The 23,155-nt window shown below is 31.4% G+C and overlaps 3 protein-coding genes across 3 annotated transcripts; all 3 read left to right on the top strand.

Moving 5' to 3' along the window:
* The first annotated feature begins 5,512 nt into the window (after positions 1-5,512).
* LOC111677571 (peptidyl-prolyl cis-trans isomerase Fkbp12) lies at positions 5,513-6,237 on the top strand. The gene is made up of 2 exons (XM_023438722.2): positions 5,513-5,671; positions 5,879-6,237. The coding sequence occupies exons 1-2, from the start codon at positions 5,635-5,637 to the stop codon at positions 6,166-6,168; spliced, it is 327 nt and encodes a 108-aa protein (XP_023294490.1). The 5' UTR covers positions 5,513-5,634; the 3' UTR covers positions 6,169-6,237.
* A 1,956-nt stretch (positions 6,238-8,193) lies between these two features.
* On the top strand, positions 8,194-12,840 carry LOC111677572. The gene is made up of 2 exons (XM_023438723.2): positions 8,194-8,994; positions 10,428-12,840. The coding sequence occupies exons 1-2, from the start codon at positions 8,628-8,630 to the stop codon at positions 12,335-12,337; spliced, it is 2,277 nt and encodes a 758-aa protein (XP_023294491.2). The 5' UTR covers positions 8,194-8,627; the 3' UTR covers positions 12,338-12,840.
* Positions 12,841-18,454: 5,614 nt separating this feature from the next.
* Positions 18,455-20,000, top strand: LOC111677577 (protein lin-37 homolog). Its single transcript, XM_023438727.2, has one exon. The coding sequence runs from the start codon at positions 18,617-18,619 to the stop codon at positions 19,394-19,396; it is 780 nt and encodes a 259-aa protein (XP_023294495.1). The 5' UTR covers positions 18,455-18,616; the 3' UTR covers positions 19,397-20,000.
* The last annotated feature ends 3,155 nt before the right edge of the window (positions 20,001-23,155 follow it).

Below are 23,155 nucleotides of genomic sequence, written 5' to 3'. Positions count from 1 at the left end.
TTTCAAAAGCTTTAAAAAATTTACTTTGTTTTTGAAATTTAATTTAGATTTCAAATTTAAATTAAGAAAAAGTGTTAAATGATTTAAATAACATTTAACAAAGAGTTATTTTCATATTAAATTTTGTAATTTTAATTTAAACAACAAATACAATTTGTTAAAGTAAAAAAATAACAAATATAGAACAATTTATTTTTATTATAAACTGCAAAAAAGAAAAGAAAATTATATATAAGAATTTAAAAATTTTAAGAATTATACACAAAAAAAAATATCTAAATATCCTCTCATTTAAACCAAAATCAACATTTAAATGTTAAAAATAATAATAATTATCAATAATATGCATGTAAAAAATAAAACAACAACTAAAATTAGACAAATTTTTTATTAATAAAATATTTAAATACTAAAAATACATATTCGAACAACAACAAAAAAATATATATAACTAATTTTATATATAAACATTTAAATATAAATTTATTAATATTAATTAAACATATAATAAAGTACAATAATTACAATTATTATAAATTAAAAACTAAAAGAAATTATACATAAAAAATTGTAATATAAAAATTTAGCTTAAATAATAATAATAATATTAAAAACAAAAATAAAACCTACTTACACATACATACACACATACATAATGTAGTGTAACTATAGTTGTAAATCTATGTTTGTAATATAATGTCAAGTCTGAGCAATATTTTAAGCAAAATTTTTAATTAAACAAAAAACAAAATTGTATTAATATATAACAAAAAACAAAAAAATGGCAACAAACAAGAACTTCATTACACAACAGGCATGGAAAACTGAAATTTACAAATACTAGTACTAACGTTTAACAAAAATAGCTCCCTTTTAAGTTTAAAGTACTAAATTAAGTTTTCACTACATTCGACTATGGCCTAAAGACTAAACAATGAACTAGAAGATAGACTTGACTATACCATAGACTAGTTTATGGATTATACTATAGACTAGAATATAATCTAGACTTTAGATTAGACTGTAGTCTATACTATAGACTAGACTATAGGATAGATTATGGACTGGACTATAGACTAGACCATAGACTAGACTAAAGACTAGACTATAGACTAGACTAAAGACTAGACTATAGACTAGACTAAAGACCAGACTATAGTCTATACCATCGGCTAGATTATAGACTAGACTAGACTATAGACTAGATTATAGACTAGACTATAGACCAGACTATCGACTGAACTATAGTCTATGCTATAGACTGAACTATAGTCTAGACTGAGACTATAGACTAGACTATAGACTAGACTATAGACCAGACTATAGAATTAACTATAGTCTAGACTATAGACTAGACTATAGACTAGACTATAGACTAGACTATAGACTATACTATAGACTAGACTATAGACTAGACTATAGACTAGACTAATGACTAGACTAATGACTAGACTATAGACTAGACTATAGACTAGACTATACTATAGACTAGACTATAGACTAGACTATAGACTAGACTATAGACTAGACTATAGACTAGACTATAGACTCGACTAATGACTAGACTAATGACTAGACTAATGACTAGACTATAGACTAGACTATAGACTAGACTATAGACTAGACTATATACTAGACTATAGACTAGACTATAGACTAGACTATAGACTAGACTATAGACTAGACTATAGACTAGACTATAGACTAGACTATAGACTAGACTATAGACTAGACTATAGACTAGACTATAGACTAGACTATAGACTAGACTGTAGACTAGACTATAGACTAGACTATAAACTAGACTATAGACTAGACTATAGACTAGACTATAGACTAGACTATAGACCAGACTATAGACTAAACTATAGACTAGACTATAGACTAGACTATAGACTAGACTATAGACTAGACTATAGACTAGGCTATAGCCTAGACTATAGACTAGACTATATACTAGTCTATAGAATAGACAATGGACTAGACCATCAACCAGACTAAAGACTAGACTATAGACTAGACCATCGACTACACTATATACTATAGACTAGACTAGACTATCGACTAGACTTTAGACTAGACTATCGACTAGACTATAGACTAGACTATAGACTAGATTATAGACTAGACTATAGACTAGACTATAGACTAGACTATAGACTAGACTATAGACTAGACTATAGACTACACTATAGACTAGATTATAGACTAGACTATAGACTAGACTATAGACTAGACTATAGACTACACTATAGACTAGACTATAGACTAGACTATAGACTAGACTATAGACTAGACTATAGACTAGACTATAGACTAGACTATAGACTAGACTATAGACTAGACTATAGACTAGACTATAGACTAGACTATAGACTAGACTATAGACTAGACTATAGACTAGACTATAGACTAGACTATAGACTAGACTATAGACTAGACTATAGACTAGACTATAGACTAGACTATAGACTAGACTATAGACTAGACTATAGACTAGACTATAGACTAGACTATAGACTAGACTATAGACTAGACTATAGACTAGACTATAGACTAGACTATAGACTAGACTATAGACTAGACTATAGACTAGACTATAGACTAGACTAGACTATAGACTAGACTATAGACTAGACTATAGACTAGACTATAGACTAGACTATAGACTAGACTATAGACTAGACTATAGACTAGACTATAGACTAGACTATAGACTAGACTATAGACTAGACTATAGACTAGACTATAAACTAGACTATAGACTAGACTATAGACTAGACTATAGACTAGACTATAGACTAGACTATAGACTAGACTATAGACTAGACTATAGACTAGACTATAGACTAGACTATAGACTAGACTATAGACTAGACTATAGACTAGACTATAGACTAGACTATAGACTAGACTATAGACTAGACTATAGACTAGACTATAGACTAGACTATAGACTAGACTATAGACTAGACTATAGACTAGACTATAGACTAGACTATAGACTGGACTATAGACTAGACTATAGACTAGACTAAAGACTAGACTATAGACTAGACTATAGACTAGACTATAGACTAGACTAAAGACTAGACTATAGACTAGACTATAGACTAGACTATAGACTAGACTATAGACTAGATTATAGACTAGATTATAGACTAGACTATAGACTAGACTATAGACTAGACTATAGACTAGACTATAGACTAGACTATAGACTAGACTATAGACGAGAGTATAGTCTAGACTATAAACTAGACTATAAACTAGACTATAGACTAGACTTTAGACTAGTCTATAGCCTAGACTACAGACTAGAATATAGACTATACTATAAACTAGGTTAAAGACTATATTGTGGACAAATATATAGACTAAAGTATAGACCATATATAGACGAGACTATGGAATAGACTTTGGTTTAGACTAAACTATAGACTTAGTTATAGATTTAACTATAGACTAACCTATTAAAAAAGGTTTATTGGCTACTAGTGGGCTATTTATCAAAAGTTTATGGGTTATTATAAGTACCGAAAAATTCGTGCGGTATTTTTCAAATATCAAAAAGTACTAAAAATTTTGCATTTTCCATGCCGGTTACAAAATCTTTCACATCTTCTCATTAAATCCTCTCTCTCTATCAGCATAAACTTCTCTCTAAAAATATGATTAAAGATAAAATAACAATTATTTATATACTAAATACTAAATATAAATATTGTATATAACTTATTCTTTAACTAATTTACTAACTATCCCATAAATACATAATAATAACAATAATAAAAAAATAAAATAACTGAATTTTAACATTCTTAAACTAAAGTTGGTAAAGTAACCAAAAAAATTGTTTATTTTTTTGAAAATTAAAACTGTTTTTTTTTTTTTAAATTAGTATCTTAATCAAGTGAAATTATTAAATTTTAATTTAAGCGTGCAATACTTCTGTTAGGAATTTATGTTTTTTATATGTTTATTTTTATTTTTTTACATTTTTAGTAGTTATACATTTATTTTAAGTTACTTTCTTACTATTTACTTTTATTTCCTAATTTTGTTTAAGTATTTTTACATTATCATTATTATTAATTTTATTTTGTCTTTTGATATTATTTAATTGTATACATAATTTGTTTATAATGTTTGAAAATAAATTAAAGAGTTTTTATTGTAAATTGTTGTTAATTTAAAGAGAAAAGGGAAAGTACTAGAGGCCTGTATGGGTGGCTCAGATATTGTCTCATCATGTCTATATTTAGAATGATATCGAAGATTCCTAAGGGTATTTCAATTTTAAAACTAGACAAACAAACCCGCTGCTCGAGAATGCTAATAACGACCATCACTTTATTATCAGACAAACTTCACTTCCATTTCTAAAAGACCATATTCCACCATTACCTTTATGGTTTCTAAGAAACGCAATAGCAGAACAACTGTACTGCTTTTCCAACTCAATTAAAAGTTCGCTCCGTATCGACCCGAGACTCACACTACCAAAGACTGTCAAATCAACGACAGAAATTTAGCTTAAAATCCTCTCATTTAGAAGCTGCGTTGAGCAGAATCCAGGTTCTGATATCAACTTTTGTTCAGTATGTTGGCCAAACTGGTCCTTTAGCTTTATAGGAATCAGGTGCAGTTCACAGCAACAGAACCGCAACATTACTACTGCTACAATTACGTTTCCACAATACCGTGTTCACATTCCAATTCCATATCATAGTAACCTAAAGGGCCAATGCCGATCGATTAAACTGTACTGATTTTAAAAATAAATTTTAGTTAATAAGTTAGTTCGATTGCTAGTGCGCTATGGCCCCATGTGGATCCGTACAGTTCTATATGTTTGGTATTCACAGACTAAATCTATGTAAGTTGGTATCGGTTGTTACAGTTCATTGTAGATTTGGAAACCAAGCTAGACGCATTAGTCTTCCTTTTTATGACTTGTATAGAAGTCATTGAATACGATCCCCTATATATTTTCAAGATTTGACTATTTTCTTTTAAAAGAGCATTGCTGTAATTCACATAAGGTCCCCGAATATTAAGTATACTTTGCTTTCAAACTCAACTATTCTCATACTATTTGGTTTCTAAGGTGACTGTTATTACATATATGTAAACAAGGTCTCCAGCGGGCCCCTTTAACGGTCCTTTACCAGTGCCTCTGTTGAGATTCGAACCAACGACCTCCTTGACTAAAACACAAAATACTAACATTTAAGAAGCACATATCTATATATTTAAAAAAGAAGTAGTAATTTTCGGCGGGAAATTAATGTATACAATTCAAATTTACATCTTTTCTAACAAATATTTATTAAAAATATATATTTTTCCTTAAATTTTATAAGAATAATGTTGCATATATTAAATGTTTTGCTTACTATATGAAAAAATCGCTACATTTACAACATGAAATTTATCCGTTGTAATGAAAATGATTTTACAACTTTCAGCTTTTATATATAACACCATAACGCCATATTGATACCGAAACGAGACTCGCAATTTTTGCTATACCAAATTTATTTCTTTACGGAAAAAAACCGCACGCGTAAAACGCCGATTAAAAAAATTTATTATTTAAAGCTGTTAAAAAGCAAATTAAATAACTAGAAAATGGGTGTACAAATTGTGCCAATTGCTCCTGGTGATGGTAAGCTATAATATGGTGTATTTGCAATAAATATAAAAGATAAACTTATGCATTTTTGCAACATTGACAGACAAACTAACCTATATTTTATGTTTCTCTTATGTTTTTTTTTCTTCTATATGTGTACTTTTTCTTTGTGGGGCTGTGTATGTGTGTGCTTGATTGAATTCCTATTGTTATAATGATGTACAACAAAACAATTTACAGGTAGCACCTATCCCAAGAATGGACAAGTTGTTACTGTCCACTATACCGGCACCTTGGATGATGGCACTAAATTCGATTCGTCTCGCGATCGTAATAAGCCCTTCAAATTCACCATCGGCAAGTCCGAAGTGATTCGTGGTTGGGATGAGGGCGTGGCCCAATTGTCTGTAGGTCAACGTGCCAAGTTGATTTGCTCCCCTGACTACGCTTATGGTTCTCGTGGCCATCCTGGTGTTATCCCACCAAATGCCACCTTAACTTTTGATGTTGAATTACTCAAGGTAGAGTAAGTAAAAGTAAGAGAAGTTTTTTTTGGATACCAGCATATGGAACTTGAAGATGCATTTAAAAATTTAAACTAAAAAATAACCTTTAAATACACAACATCCCACAAGATTATTAAATTAATATTGTAGTTGTAATACACACAATTATACTCTTCTACTCCATATTATATTAGAAATATTTAATATACACTCTCTAAATATTTAAAATAACAAACAAACTTTATTAACTTAAAACAACAACAACAAACAAACAAAACTTACAAAAAAAAACGTAAAATATACCAACAATTTTATACTTACTCTTTATAATATCTATACACAACAAAAGGATGTTTTGTCCGACATCCTTTTGTTTAATTTTTTTCTATTTTTAAAGTGATGATGAATATAAAAGGGGGTGATAAGCAACATCTACTATCCCCCCGCAACAATACAAATAAACTTAGTGTACTATTATCGTAAAACAAACATATAATATATAAACGTATAAATATTATTGGCTTAACAAAAAAAACAAAAAATGAATGAATGCTTTTCTTAATAATTGTATTTAGCATAAATCTTATTAAAACAAAATAAACATACTTTATCTTAATTATAAGCTACTATTCTTAATAACAATTTTTCAAATCTTTTTGTGAAAATTCCAAAAAATCAAATCAAATATGAATTAAATACATCTTAGAGAATCGTCAGAAGTTGTAACTAAAATTTGGCCAAATGTGTTTTATTTTTATTTAATTAAGAATATGGGAAAGGATTGGTTAGCAATTTGTTAGGAATTTGTTTTTGTAATACATTTAAAACTGAATTTTCGGGGGACTGAATTACAATATGTGACTAAAACCTTAATGAATTCGCGCCAAAATTAAAAGATCTCAACATATAATCGAATTGTCCTAAACTAAATGTAAACATATGTTCATCATCCCTCCTAAGTACAAAATAGAAGTCCCTGCTATCACGAAATGTATTGAATTTAATGTGGAGCCTAAATAGGTCAACATGTTCTCCAACAATCAGAAAGCAATTAGAGCCTTATCAACTGATAAATATATCAAACAGTAATCTTCTCCAACAACCAGAAAGCAATTAGAGCTTTATCAGCTGATAAATATTTCAACCAGTAATCTTCTCGTGTTAAGCTCTTCATCATATAGGCACCACTTGAGGATAATCGTCAAAATAATGCGAATGTGTTAAAAAGGGAGGGAAGTTAGAGAAAGGAAACCAGTTGAATGAACATGTTTACGTTATACACTAGTTATTCATTCGTATTTAGACGAATTGAATGCTTAAAGAATATTCACTGGAACACTTTCTGTCATTGTAAAAGTTTCCAATATGTGACTTTGGAGGGTTAGTAGTAATATGTCCGAACGGAAGTCGTAAGTTCGATTCCAATTGGAGGCTCTGGATGTAGGTATATTCTCCTTTGAAACTAACGCATTAATTAAATAGTTACATGACTTACTAATCTTTTTCAAACTATTCAGGATATATTCTGATTTCATGAAATATAACCTTATTAAAAAAACTTAATTAAGATAACGAAATCTTAAAAAATAACGATCATTTTATAGTTTTTTTATGTAAATTTCTATATTTTTAAACAATTTGCATTGCTTTCGAAGACGCGTTGTAAACACTGTATTTTAAAAATACATGAGTAACCCTGTTAAAACAAAATAATTACAAACAATGTTGTCAATACTTAAAATTTTCTGTTTGAAAAAAATTTACAATGTTTAAAAATTTAAGGAAGATGACTTATGCACAGACTTGTATGGATGTGACAAACATTCTTTAACATAATAATGCTGATCTTTTAAACAGATTTCACAGCAAAAGTAATTATTATTTTGCCAATGATTTGGAAAAGCTATTTTCATATTGCTGGCCACTTTAAAAATCACTGCTTTAAATTTTCCTCACAATTTAGAAAAGCACTGAAATCTGCAACAACACACTCAATTGACAACACTTATAACTCTCTTGCTTGAAGCAAGAGAAAAAAAAAACAAAACAAATTTCCAAAAAAAAACAAACTGTCAAATTATTTGCAACAAGCAATGAAAAACTGTGAAAATAGCTATACAAATTAATGAAAAAATTGTATAAAATTTAATAAAAATTCTATTAAAATTATGGCAATGTGTATGGGATAATAACAAATAAATAAATATATAAAAAATTGAGGTGGGTGAAATTAAATTCCTGATAAAATTGAAGAAAAAATAATTTAAGCATCACGAAAAGAAAAAACAGACTTTGATAAAGTGTATGAAGAGGCAAGCCACTGACAGTGAAGACAAAAACAAAGACTACGGAATTCGAAAGAATTTTTGTTTTTTATTCATTATTACCCCAGCATTTTGGGGGTCAATTGTAATTGTAAAAAAAAGGATACGAAATAACAACAAATTTTACAAGCAAACAAGGCTACGATACTATTACAGAGAATGGATGATACAATGAAGGTTAAGGATCAATGTCATAATGCCACAACAACTACAAATGACAAGGTCAATGCAGAGACCATATTGTCGTTGCAACAGCAGCAGCAGCATCACAATAATGTTGTCCCTAATCCAGACGTTGGAACAGATGCTAAAAATGCAACTGCCAAGCTAGTGGAAGAAGACCAAATGAATAATGAATCTAGTGATGCTGGTTCTGAGAGTCCAGACGAGAGCAATGGCAAATTGTTGTATCATATAAATATGTTGCCGGATGAAATGTTGGAATTTATTTTAACCTATTTACCGCCCTACAAGGATTTGGAAAATTGTAGTTTAGTATGTAAACGATGGCAGGATATTGTGAAAAGTAAGTATAGATTTCTTTCTTTTAATAAAAATGAACAAGTAAGAAAGTAGTTTTGTATAGATTACAGGGATAAAATGTACGCAGTTTTAAGTTTGTTAGTAAATTCCTAACTATGTCGATAGTTTTGGGTCCTTTATGACGGCTTTTAGGATTGTTTATTCACTATCTGTCGATTTTGATTAGATTTTGCTTATTTTAGAGTCAGAACTTTTTATATTTGATAGAAACTATACCTATAGTATAGGTACCTTTTTGATGAGTAGTGTTGTCCAAGAAAATCTATTCGAATATGATCTCCTAGTGAAGAAACGTAATAGCAATGATAGATTGTTTCATCGTCCTCTCCTTCGCAACAATAAGGAGTCTTCTTCAGTCAACAGTGAATATTGTTGATGATGTAGATTTAAACAATTATAGTCGGGTATGGTCGACCATATAATACCCTACACCATGAGTAGAAACTTTTATGTTGAATATTATTCCAAAATATTTAAGCAATTTATTGAAAAAAAAACCAAAATTTCTAGATGAAGCTTTATATAGGTCAAATATGGGCCTCGGAAAATTTAGGAAATGGATATATTTTAAAATAACAGTTAGTTTTGTTGTGTTTCATTGCGATACAAATGGTTACAAGTCAATTTTAGACGTTTAAAACATTTTTTGAAGGGGGGTTTGTATGGGGGCTAGGGTCAAATAAGGGCCAATCGTTACGAAAATCTGCAGTGTCATTTATAATTATATAAAAAGTATTTGTACCAATTTTTAGAGAGATAATAGAATATTTGACGTAATTATGGCATAAAAAGTTCAAATCGGGAGGTACGGTTGTATTGGTTGAAATGGACCGATTTCAACCACTTTCAATAGGATTCGTCTCTGTGCCAAAAAACATGCTTGGTCCAAATTTTATCAAATTATCTTGAAAATTGCGGCCTGTACCTTGCGCACAAGGTTTACATGGACAGCCAGCCAGCCGGACAGACGGACGGACATGTCTTAATCGACTCAAAAAATGATTCTGAATCGATCGGAATACTTTAAGGTGGGTATTAGACCAATATTTTTATATGTTACAAACATCAGCACAAACGTATAATACTATAGTGGCGTAGGGTATAGAAATATGTTTCTTATTGTTGTTTTTTCTTAAAATATCTTCAAGATTTTAATAATCCATATGTACACGCATATATATTTGTTTATTAGCTTGTTTATCGAATACAATTTCATTTTTTAATTACTTTATTCATAAATAGATGATTTTATTTTTCTGTTTTTGGTTTGACAATGCATTCCAGTGCAATTTTTGTGGCCAAGTTCGTTGGCCTAATAAAAAACATTGTTGAACGATTTCATTTCAAATTTAAAGAAATAATTTCCTCTCCTCACTTCTCTAAAACTAATATTTGAAAATCTTTCTTCAATTACAGATCTTATACGACGTTCGCGAATTAATCTGCACAAAGGCTTACAAGATTTTCGTTTGTGTTGGCAGGTGTTCTCCCAACAAACGGCTGCCTCTATCGAGGCTAATAATGGCAGCATTTGCAATAGTCCTACAACACCTATAATAGCTGGACGCTTTTCGCATTCCGCAGTACGTCATGGTAATTCGATGTATATTTTTGGTGGCGGCTCTTCATCCGATACAACTTTTAACGATCTTTGGCGTTTCGATTTATCGGAAATGCGTTGGGAACGTCCCTTGTCCATGGGTTCGTATCCATCGCCGAAAGGCAGTGCCTCAATGGTGGCGTGGAAAGAACAACTAGTATTGTTTGGTGGTTGGCGTTATCCCTCTTTGCATCCTCCCTACCAGCCTTGGTGTTTGTTCGATGAATTACACTACTATGACTTGGCGACAAATCGTTGGTCTGTGGTAATGACCATGTCAAGACCACCACCCATTGCTGGACATTCGGCCAGTGTTCATGGTGATATTATGGTTATATTTGGTGGCTATCAAATATCCGATGGTGTCAATTCGAATTCTAATGAAACTTGGTGTTTAGATTTGAAAGAGCATCGCTGGTGGCAGCCTTTGTTTTTGGGAAGTATTAAGCCACCAGCACGTTATGGTCAATTTCAATTGGTTTTAGACGAAAAACATTTACTTATAGTGGGTGGTTGTGGTGGTCCTAATAGTGTATATTCAGATGCTTGGATGCTGGATATGACAAGAGATTTATGGATGTGGAAATCGATACCAGTGCGCAATAAAAAGTTTTCAGCTTCTCATATGTGGTGTAATCCGGCCTGTAAAATAGATTCGAAATTGGTAGTTTTAGGACCTACTCCAAATATGCCTCAAGATTTCCAATTGATGAAACAAACTAGAGTTCCTGTAGGTGGCGGTCTTCCAGCGCCTCGTTTAGCGGCCCGTGGTCAAAATCAGCACAATAATCCGCTTAATAGACCGGTAGTTGGGGGTGGCAATGCTAATCCGGTGATACGAATACCCGCCCATAATCACAATCGTTTACAAAATAATCGCTTAAATGGGGCTGGTAATGTACCACGTGAAGGACCGGATGATCAGTACTTTGCTCAGCGTAGGGCCATTTTAAATCAGCATCAACAAAATGCAAGCAATAATAATTTCATTAATAATCACAATCAAAATAGCAACTTTCAACCACGTAGTGGCAGCATAAGAGAGCTACACACTTCGCCGGAAGAAAGAAATCACAATCGTCCTTCCACTTCGGGTCTGGCCACGTCACCACGTCTGAATGGCTCCGCCTCTACGCGTAATGACAACGATGTTTTAGCTGCTGTTGGTCGTAATGGCGGCGGCGCTGGTGTAGGTGGTCTTGATCAAGAAGCGGCTAATCGCCTGCAGCGTAATCTCGCCTTAAGATGTCGCGAAAATGAACCTTTACTGCCTAAAAGATTTGATGAACTATACGAAGATCCATTTCGTATGGCTGCCTTCAATGTACAAAACCGTCCAAGATCCTTATCGAAAGATCACAATGAACGCATACGTCGCATGGAGGAGAAAATGAACGCTTTGCGTAATTCGCGACGTAATGCCATGGCTGAGCAGAAATCCATTAAGGAACCTTCACCCAAACGCATTAAACGCAATGTACTCTCACTGTTTGTATGTGATCTGTCGCATGCTCTATCCGAATTGGATCCCTATTTAGAATGGTTGGAATATAAGAATTATGGTGTCATACCCGGAGCTCCCGAAAGACTTATACTATCCACCATGGTTCCCGGTCATGGTGAACTGATATTGTTTGGTGGTGTTCACAAAGAGACTTTAAGTGAAATTACCCATCAAGTTTCGAATACCATACATTTCTTAAGTGCTCCTAGGGATATAGTTTAAGTTTGAAAACTGCTGGAGTGAAATGTGAATTCTTTCTGTGAAATATGTGTGTTTAATGATTTATTTAAGATGATCTCCTTAAATTTCTGTTGGAGAAATTTCAATCGTACAAGATTTAACTAAATGATGCTTAAATATTATTTTTATTATAATTATTATAATTGTATGATGATGCACTTTTTCTCTTTGCGCTACTTGCATGGTTTTCATTAGTTTTTAATTACTAATAATATGTTTCATTCTTTGTAAGTTAAAGAATAGTTTCTTTTTATTTTTCTTTCATTTTCGATTTAATTTCTTATTTTTAAGCCATTGTGTTTAATATCTATTTGAAGAAAAAATTTTTAGTTAACAAAATACAAAGTATTTTTTTTGTTAAATTTAAACAAGCTGTTTACACTGCTCTTACCTAATAAACTAAAATTTAAAATGCGATATTAAGAAGTAAAAAATAAAATCTATAAATAAAGTAAAAGCTGCCATGTAGCACGCTAATATATAAAAATTAATTAATAAATTATTTCTATTAAAATGTAGGTTTTATTTTCTGGTAATGTTAAACATGTTATAAGCTGGTTCACACTGGGAAACTTTTGTTGAGAATCTTTTGATTTTCTGTGTGAGAGAAAGAGATGGTTGATATTTCTTTCTTTTTCTCCCACACACAAAAATCTAAAGTTTCCCAGTGTGAACCAGGTCTTATCTGTTCATTATTTAATATAGAAATATTTAACGATGGAGTTTTAGCTCTAGAGCAAAGATTCAAGTACGTGTCGGCGTATAATGAGGGATTTTAAAACAACTTAAGTATAGAGAACAATGAATCTTCCCGTGAATTTCAAACATTTTTCCTTTAATTCTTGTGAAGTCGCGTACATTAGCACCAAATTGAAAAGCTCCAGGTCCAGATGGTATATTTATGTTAATGTTTAAGAAATTGGGTATAGTAAGTCTTAGGGTTCTATAGTTGAAACGAAAAGTCGACTTTTGCATTTTATGAAAAGTCGACTTTTCGACTTTTTGCATTTTATGAAAAGTCGACTTTTCGACTTTTGCATTTAGTTAAAAGTTGATTTTTCAACTTTTCGACTTTTTTCATTTAATCAAAAGTCGACTTTTTTCGACTCTTTCCGATTTTTTTCGACTTTTCGACTTTTTCCGAAGCCAGAAGCGTAAATTTATAATGTTGCCATTTAACATTATAAATGATTTTCTAAAAAACTTTCAATTTAACAATTCTTGATTTCTGATATCTGAAAAACAGCGTTCCATCTTACATGTAACAAAAAAATTTGTATTACTACTTTTTCCAGATCTAATAGAGTTTTTTTGTCACTAGCATAATATCGAAATGGTTTCGGGAAGCGAGATCTCCATTATGCATAAAGATAACGAGTATGGATTATCTACTGAAGAGAAACGGTTACTACTGATCGTGTTTTATTTGTAACCTTGTTGACTACATATAAAACGATTGGTCGGTCAGTGGTTGCTCCATTTCCCTTAGAGATACCCAGTGGAAAAACATTCAAAGCTGCCAAAATGCCGCCCTAAGGTCTGTAACAGACTGCTTACAAATTACCACATAACATCACCTGACCAATCAGTTTCTCCTGGGATATCAGGGGGAGGTCTCCCACCGCCCATAGCAGACTCGGAAGAACACCTGCCGCGGAAAACAAGAATAGTTCTGGCACAACTAAGATCGGGATGTTGCAACATGTTCAATGCCTAAGGTTGCGTATAGACCGTGCCGTCCCCAACGAAAGTCCTGCATGTGGTCAGGGCCCTCATGACACTCACCACATATTCAACTGCTCAGCCAATCCTACTTCACTCTGCCCAATAGATTTATGGACGCATCCAGTTGAAGTAGCCCAATTTTTAGGCCTGGACATTGATGTAGTTCCCTCCAATTAGATTATTGTATAGTTTTAGATGTTACAACAACAACCGTTCTTGTTGTTGATTATACAGTTTCCGTTGAAATCGCATTGATCCACTCAACTCAATCATCAATTTCTAATGTGGGATCATACTCCTCGATATATTCGGAAAGACATACCACGCTTCCACAACAGTATCCACGATGTGCAAGAAAAGTTGTTGGATGAAGCTGAAAGAAGAGGTGAGTCTGATAATCAAGTGAATAATGCTGAAAATGAAGCATTGAAGAGTCAACATGCAAAATTCAAGAACAGAAAACAAATTAAATGTTATCATTGCAACAAACTTGGACATATGAAGAAAGACTGCTTCAAATTGAAGAAGGAGAAAACTGATTCCAGTCACGTAGCATCAACGCAGATCTGTTTAAATGTATGTGAAATAAAGAAAGGCTGGGTTATCGATTCTGGAGCTTCTATCCACATGACAAATGATCTAAATTTTTTTAAGAACATGAAGAAGTATAATAGCAAAGTCCATATTGCTGATGGTAAGGCTCTCGATTCCATTGGTATAGGAGAAGGAGTAATACAAGGTAACATTAATCAAATTTCCCTTCAAAATGTGTTATACGTTCCGGGTCTTAATGGAAGCTTAATGTCAGTCAAAGCTATGACTGCGAAAGGTTGCAAAATAATTTTTGAAGAAAATATATGCAAAATTATGAAAGGAGACCAAGTAATTGCAGATGGAATTTTTAAAGATAATGTGTATGTTTTGAATGAAATTAATAAAGCGTATAATGTCCAGTATTCATTAGAGTGCATTCATTTATGGCATAGAAGATTAGGACATCGTAATTTCAAAGACATTAATAAGGTAGCGAAATTTGCAAATGGTATTGAAATACAAAATTGCCAAGAAGAAAAAGTTTGTGATGTATGTGCAAAATCTAAATTAACAAGAACGCCATTTCCTAAAGAAAGCAACTACCAGTCAAATGAAGTGCTTGATCTTGTGCACTCAGACGTATGTGGACCATTCCAAGTAAGTTCGCATACAGGTAAGCGATATTTTTTAACATTTATCGACGATTTCTCGCGTTACACAAAAGTATACGTCATGGCAAGGAAAAATGAAGTTATCAATAAATTTAAAGAATTTTTAGCAGAAGTTCAGAATTTTACTGGCAAGAAATTAAAAGTCCTTCGATGCGATAATGGAGGTGAATTTATAAACTCGGAAATGAAGGAAATTTTAAAAATGAATGGTATTATATTACAAACTACGGTACCCTATTGTCCTGAACAAAATGGTGTTGCGGAACGTAAAAACCGGACATTAGTTGAAATGATTAGAGCCATGCTTAATGATGTAAATTTACCGAAGAAGTTGTGGGCTGAATGTGTAATTGCTGCAAACTATATTCAAAACCGGTTGCCTTCAAAGTCTATTAGCAAAACTCCTTATGAAATCTGGTTCAACAGAAAACCTGATATAAGCAACATAAAAGTGTATGGAAGTAAAGCCTATGCTCAAGTACCAAAATGCAAACGTCGCAAACTTGATAACGTTTCTATTGAAGGTATTTTGGTTGGTTATGCAGAAAATTGTAAAGGATATAGAATTCTGATGAATGGAAGTAATAAAATTATAATAAGCAAAGATGTAAAATTTGTAGAAAATTTCAATTTACCTGTTAAAGAGGATAAACAAAATGAAGAAACGGTTTTAGTAGATATTATAAATAATAAAAATGTGACTGAAATTGAAAACGAAGAAACTGACTTCGAATCTGAAGATGAAGAAGTTGAAGTCTTTGAAGATACTTATGAAGAAATTCCTTCAGATGATCTGGAAGAATTGTCAGTAACTCAAACCAATCCTCGACGATCTGAACGACTTAAAAATAAACCAAAGAAGAGTTATAAAGAAATAGCGAAAAGTGCAGTAACGGATCATGATGTCATTCCTAATTCCTGGAATGAAATGTTGAATTTACCTAAGCCGGACAAAGACTTGTGGATAGCAGCAGCTAATGAAGAAATTCATTGTTTGAAAAATAAAGATACATGGAAATTGGTTCAACCTCCCAAAGGAAAGAAAATTATTGGATGTAAGTGGGTGTTTCAAAAGAAAGGTGATATTGTCAATAAACCAAAATACAAAGCAAGATTAGTTGCTAAAGGTTATACACAAACTTTTGGTGAAGACTTTGATGAAACATTTGCTCCAGTAGAAAAATTTGTTACGTTGAGAACTCTTTTGGCGGTAAGTGCAGTTAAAAAGTTTGCCGTTAAACACTTAGATGTAAGGTCAGCTTTTTTGAATGGTGATATTCAAGAAGAAATATACATGGAACAACCTGAAGGTTATATAAAAGAAGACAATGAGCATCTCGTTTGCAAATTACAAAAGTCTCTTTATGGATTAAAACAGGCAGCAAAGGCTTGGTATGATAAGATAAATCAAATTTTATTGAAAATTGGCTTTACAGCTGGAAAAGCAGATACTTGTTTATATAAAAAACAAATTGACAATGAAATTGTATATCTACTCATATATGTGGATGATATACTAATATGTGCCAAAAATGAATTATATATAAATGATATCAATAATCAATTAAATGAATATTTTGAATGCAAAGATCTTGGAAATGTATCATCATATTTAGGCATCCAAATAAATCAAAATTCTAATGGAGATTTTCTCCTTCATCAAGAAGACAAGATAAACAAATTAATAGAAGAAATTAAACTAGAAGATGGAAAGCTGAGTTCAATTCCCATGGATCCAGAGTTTATTAAAATAACCCATAATGAAAATATGCTACCAAATAACGAAAATTATAGATCAATTATTGGTAAATTACTTCATCTTTCTATAACTTCAAGGCCAGATATAGCTTCAGCTGTTTCGATATTGTGTAGAAGAGTTGAAAACCCCCGAAAGTGTGATTGGGAAGCATTGAAGAAAATTGTGAGATATCTAAAAGCCTCAATTCATAAACGGTTAATTATTAAAGCAAATTCAGATCTTAAATTAAAATGTTATACTGATGCTACTTGGGCAGGAGATCATGGTGATAGAAAATCAACTAGTGGCTTTATATTTTTATTGGGCTTAAATGCTATTTCTTGGACATCTAAAAAGCAGTCAACAATTGCATTGTCGTCTACTGAAGCAGAATTTATAGCAGCTTCGTTTGCATCTCAAGAATTACTATGGATCAAACAATTGCTTGAAGATATGTCAATTTCTGTTTCTACACCCATTCCTATGTACGAAGATAACCAGAGCTGCATCAAAATAATTGAATCTGCAAAATTTAGTTCTAGAACAAAACACATTGACGTAAAATATCATCACATCAAAAGCCTTAATGAAACTGGTGTTATTCAAGTACTATATTGTCCTACAGATCAACAGTTAGCAGATTTTCTGACGAAAGCTTTACCACTGCCAAAATTTCAAATGTTAATTAAAAATATATTTTGTTGAGAGGGGATGTTAGATCAAATTGTTTGCTTATCAACAAAAGAACTTTGTTAATTTACTTTTAGTAACATTTGAATTTTAAATAATTGTTTTTACGTTTTATAATTAAAATTTCTCATTCTACTTTTGAAACTGAAAATAGTTGTTTATAATTTATTGAGTTCCAATAGGTATCAAATCTCCATTACTATTGAAAATGATTTGAAACGGATACCAATGTTCATAGTTTCACCTGCCCCAAAAGGGATATTAAGATCATAAACCTCATTTGTTTGCGTAGATCTTTTAAAAATGTTGGTATGCGAATAAAATGTTATACAAAAAACTCATATATGGTGGCACAGAGTTTTGGAATAATTGAACCATTATTGGTCATAACCCTTATATAAGATTTACTTTCGAATGACCCCAAAACTGTGTATTCCCATACACAGCTTACTGCTTACCTGGGGTTCCAAAATTTGACATAGGCTACTTTTAAAAAACACACCTAAAATGAATATAAGTTATATTTTAGAAGGTTTCTTATGGATACGATATTGACGGGTTTGGTCGTATATACTTTTTATAATAAAAAATTAAAAATATACATATATTTTTTCAAATTCAAATATAACGTAAATTTTACTAACTACCAGAAACCCTTGAACAATAATAAATACTATTGTAGACACCCTGTTATACTTAAACTGCAGCCAACTTCATATGCAAATTTTGACATTTGCTTCAGTTTTCATTCTATATATTAAAACATATATTTAAACAATAAAATCATAAAAAAATAATTCATTTCTGTTGTTTTAAATTCAAATAAAAAATAATTAAAATTGTACTCTATTAAGTTCTATAAATACAACATTTTATCAGCTTAAACCCGAAAACAAAAACAGCATGAAAACCTCACCTCATAAAAGAGAAAACAATGAAGTACAGGCCGCCAGAGGCAGATTGCGTGGAGCTTTAAATGATTCCTTGCAAAATCAAGAGGTGGACGATATACCCGAAGACTATGAGGAAGAGGAGGAAGATGAAGAGGAACAACAACAAATTATACCACATCGTCAACGTGGTAGACCAAAGAAAATACAGAGCTCAGCAGATAGGCTGTCACCTTCTGCCGGATTTCTAACACCTAGTAAAAGACGAAAGAGAGAACATCATCAGGCTGGCGGTTCAGGCGGACAAAAAATACAGGCTGAAAGTTTTGTTATGAAACTTTTCGATCGTAGTTTAGATTTATCCAAATATTCTGAACAAACTTCACTCTATCCTATATGTCGGGCATGGATGGCAAATCAACCACGTAATCCCAGCATACGTAGTTATCGTGATGCTAGATCACCTTCACCCACAGAACGCAAAGATAATGGTTTGGAATTATTGGCAAAATTACGCAAAGGTGATATGCGTGATGTATGCAGCATGCCAAAACCCAAAAAGACTGATGTCCCCAAAATACCCTCACCCACAGTGGAGCCCAAAAAATATAATAAATCAGAGGAACTAGTTGCTGACGATAATGAGTTGAAAGATGGCTCTAAGGAGGAGCTGTTAGCACAGCACTTGGGCAAATGGAAAAAAGTTAAAAGCGATTGGCAAAAACACACCAAAATCTATCAGAAACGACATGAAGTTAGTTATCAAATCTTGGAGTTGCTGTTTAAACCTTAGAAAGGACAGAAGGAGAAATATTGAGAAATACATTTATGAATAAAAATAAGATTTTTTATGTTAAAAAAAAACGTAGATTCATTTGAAATGTTCCAAGAAGTAAATTTTTTTGTGTTTAAGCTATGTAAAACAATAGAGGGCTAAATAATAGCAAAGTTTGCTATTTCGTTTGTAATAAAAAAAAAAAACAAGAAAATATGTTCTATAAAAGAGATGGATTTTGTAATGAAAATATAAAAAATTTCGGATTATAACTTTAGAGGGAATACAGACAGCGAAATGAGAAAAAGTCCAGTAGCTTTTGCTGAAGACAATTTGCTATTCTCCAAATAAAAATGTTGAAGGACCTGAGGCTAGAAAATAATCTAAAGAATAAAACGGGATATTAATTCAAAATGTAAATGTTAAACATTTGGAAAAAGAGTTTTCTGTTAAATAGGAATATCACTGCTGTTCTCAATTCTCAAGAAAGGACCGATTTAGCTCCACTAATCTATCGTTATCAACCGCTAAATTTCCGTTAGTAAAATAAATTGCGAATCTCTGTATTATATTTGTAATTTATATCTGACAGTATTGGGAGCAGACCAAATAAATAATTTATTTAAACATATAAAACATGTTTTTTTATTTGACAAAGGAACTCATTTTTCTATTAAATATTTATTTTGTTTTTTTAAGGAACTTCAATAAACAATTTCCTTTATTTTCATTTTTAATTCATTTCGTTTTTATTCTTTTTTTAAATATGCATTTAGTACCATATTTCTGTACAATTATTTAATACTATTTTATGCAACAGTTCGTTTATTTTTGTAATTCTTTTCGTTTTTCCATTATCCCTCATTTCCTGCTGTTTGTCAGAGATGGAAAAGTCATTAAATAAAATTCTTTTTGTTTACGTTTTGATGTTCAAAAGTACCAAAATAATTTATATTTTGAATTTCGGGAAATTATTGTGTTTAAGGGTGGGTTTTGCTGATAAATATAATCTTCATTCATTAGTTAAACTTAGTTTAATTTATACTTTGTGTTTTTCAGTAATTAGTAACGTTATTTACTATCTAAGTTTAACTCAGTGTTATTGGCTAATTATCTTCTTTCTGAATTTATGGTTTTGACTAAACAGAACTCATCTTAAATTAGTTTAACTCAGTGTTATTGGCTAATTAAACTTAAGTTATAAGTCAGAAAACACAATTAAAAAAAATTAATAAATTTATTTCTTTTTTTCTTTCTGAATTTATTGTTTTGACTAAACAGAACTGATCTTAAATCCATAACAAAAAAAAAAAAAGTCCGCCTAAACTTGTTCCAAGTTTAATCTAACATGCAGTTTAGTCCAATAGTAAAAAACCCGTCCTATATGTTTTTTTCACTAAATTAATTCAGCAAGATTAGGTTCCGCTTGTTGCTGGGCTTTCGACAGAATTACTTCTCACCCCGCAATAATTTAATGCACTACTTCGTATAACTGTTCTAAGTTATGCGTTGTCTTCATTAAACGCGTGCTTTCGTTTTACCTCAGAGTAAGGTTATCTTTTTAACTGGTGGAGACCATAAAATACTCACGATATAACCTGGTGGAGACCATTTAAACTCAAATATATACTGGTGGAGACCATTAAAACTCTAAAATTTTTTTCTAGTGGAGACCATTAATACTTTTGATAAAATTAAGTCCGGATGCTCCAACTTCCTAGATGACAGGGAAAGAATGGTAAAACCACCCAGTTGTCACTATAATAGGTTGATATTCGAAATAATTCGCGACATCATTATTCAGTCGTAGAATAGTAGATCGGATTGCAAAATATCAAAGGGCCTGTGGCCAACACTTGATATGGGTGCTTCCAAAATACTTGAAGGACTGGACAGACGCAGTCTAAGGGCTCTGGCTAACCTTTGTCAATTAGTTGGACAGTAGTGTACCAGACTATTGCAGGTTATGCGAAGATAAGGAGGAAGTAGAGACAGAATCTCAGACTGAAATGGCTAGGGAATAGGTTCCATGGCCAACTGGGGGTAATTGTGGGACTTAACTCTCACAGTCTACAAGATTTTGTCACGGGAATTAGTAGCTTTTTTGACTGGGTTTTATAGAGGAATATGCATTTCCTTTATTATATATAAAGGAATTATATATTACACATCATTATCTGTATTTTCATTCTTGTGTCGTTGCAGTGTTTTGGATTCTATGTATTCTGAATCTTCACTTTATTGAAGGGAATCACAATGGTCTCCGAGTGGACATACATCTTTTCTACGGTGTATAATAATCCTTCTTAACCTAATTCAGTATAAAGTATAAAATAAGAGAATTTTTATAATTTTTAACAAAAATATGTGAATAAACACAAAGTTTTTAATAATTCGCCCTTAATTTTTATCGAATTACATTCTTTATTGACTAATTTAGATCTCAAATATCCTTTAAACTTGATGATGACTATAGTAACTTACAATCTGTAACATCAGCAATAAACCATGCAAGATTCTTGCGTTTTCCTTAGTGCCGGTCCACACTAGGAAACTTTTTCTTAATTCTCTTTTGAAGTTTCCTAAATGTCCACACTAGGAAACTTTCGTAGAGAAACTTTTTCCTAAATGTCCACATATAGAAACTTTTATTTCAGAAACTACGTATTAATTGCATTGATTTGTTGTTGTAAGAATGAGAAGAATAAGAAAACAAAACAAGTTTCCGAGTACGGGAAACTCCGTACCGTGAGTGAGATGAATGATATTCCTTCTCATTCTCTCTCATGCAAAATCAAAAGTTTCCCAAAAAAAGTTTCCTAGTGTGGACCGGCAGTTATAAGGACTGCTGCAGAAGTTGTTAAAATGAAAGTGAAGGAGAAAGAGTACTTTCATATATATATGTATATTCTAGAAATATATGTATATTCTTGATCTATCAAATGTTCAATTAGAACTAAATTTGACGATTTAGTTAGTTAGTTAGTCAGTTAATTAGTTAGTTAGTTGTCACAAAAGAAACAATTTTATTTTAGTACTTTAGGGTTTGAAAAAGTACCAATATATAACACCAACATTCCCATCCTTGGTGTGTATAAAAATAAAGATTTTGTTGTTTTTCTATGTGTTCCGTGTTTTTTATTTAGTTCGTGTTTGTTGTTACTTGGCGTATGTTTTGGTAAACGGAAAAACAAACGGTTTTATAAGAAAAAGGAAAAACAATAATAATAAAAGTAAATACGCTAATGTGTAAAGATTTTAAAATATTTTCATGTAAAAAATGATTAATAAAAAATGTTCTTCTGAGCACAAATTATAAAATATACACATTTGTTTTATAAAATTAATAAATTTTTATAAACAAAAAGTAAACTGCCAAAAAAATCTCAACAAAAATTATTTACCACTAGTGCTTAATTACGTTTTAATTTAAATAAATGATATTAGTTTAGTGAGCAGTGCACTGCTTTAGTTTAGTTAATATTGTTAAACAAATTGTGCTATTAAATAACAAATTAAACAGTGCAAAAAGATAACGATATAAAAATAAATATTGTTAAATTTTATGAAGTAATTTTATTAAGCTGATAAGTGGTAAGTTAATTTATTAAATTTTTATTAAATAAAAATTCATTTATTTTCTTAAAGCACATTTTTTTGTGTTGAATATGTACCATGCTTTTCATTTTTATTAAAATTTTCTTATAAGTTAGGTTTTTTTCCTCTTTCTATTAACTGCATATTTTTCTATTTCATAGTGCATACTTTTTCTCTACA

Source organism: Lucilia cuprina, chromosome 6 (genome assembly GCF_022045245.1).
Source record: "Lucilia cuprina isolate Lc7/37 chromosome 6, ASM2204524v1, whole genome shotgun sequence".
Taxonomy (NCBI): domain Eukaryota; kingdom Metazoa; phylum Arthropoda; class Insecta; order Diptera; family Calliphoridae; genus Lucilia; species Lucilia cuprina.
This window is presented reverse-complemented; position numbering and strand designations above follow the sequence as displayed.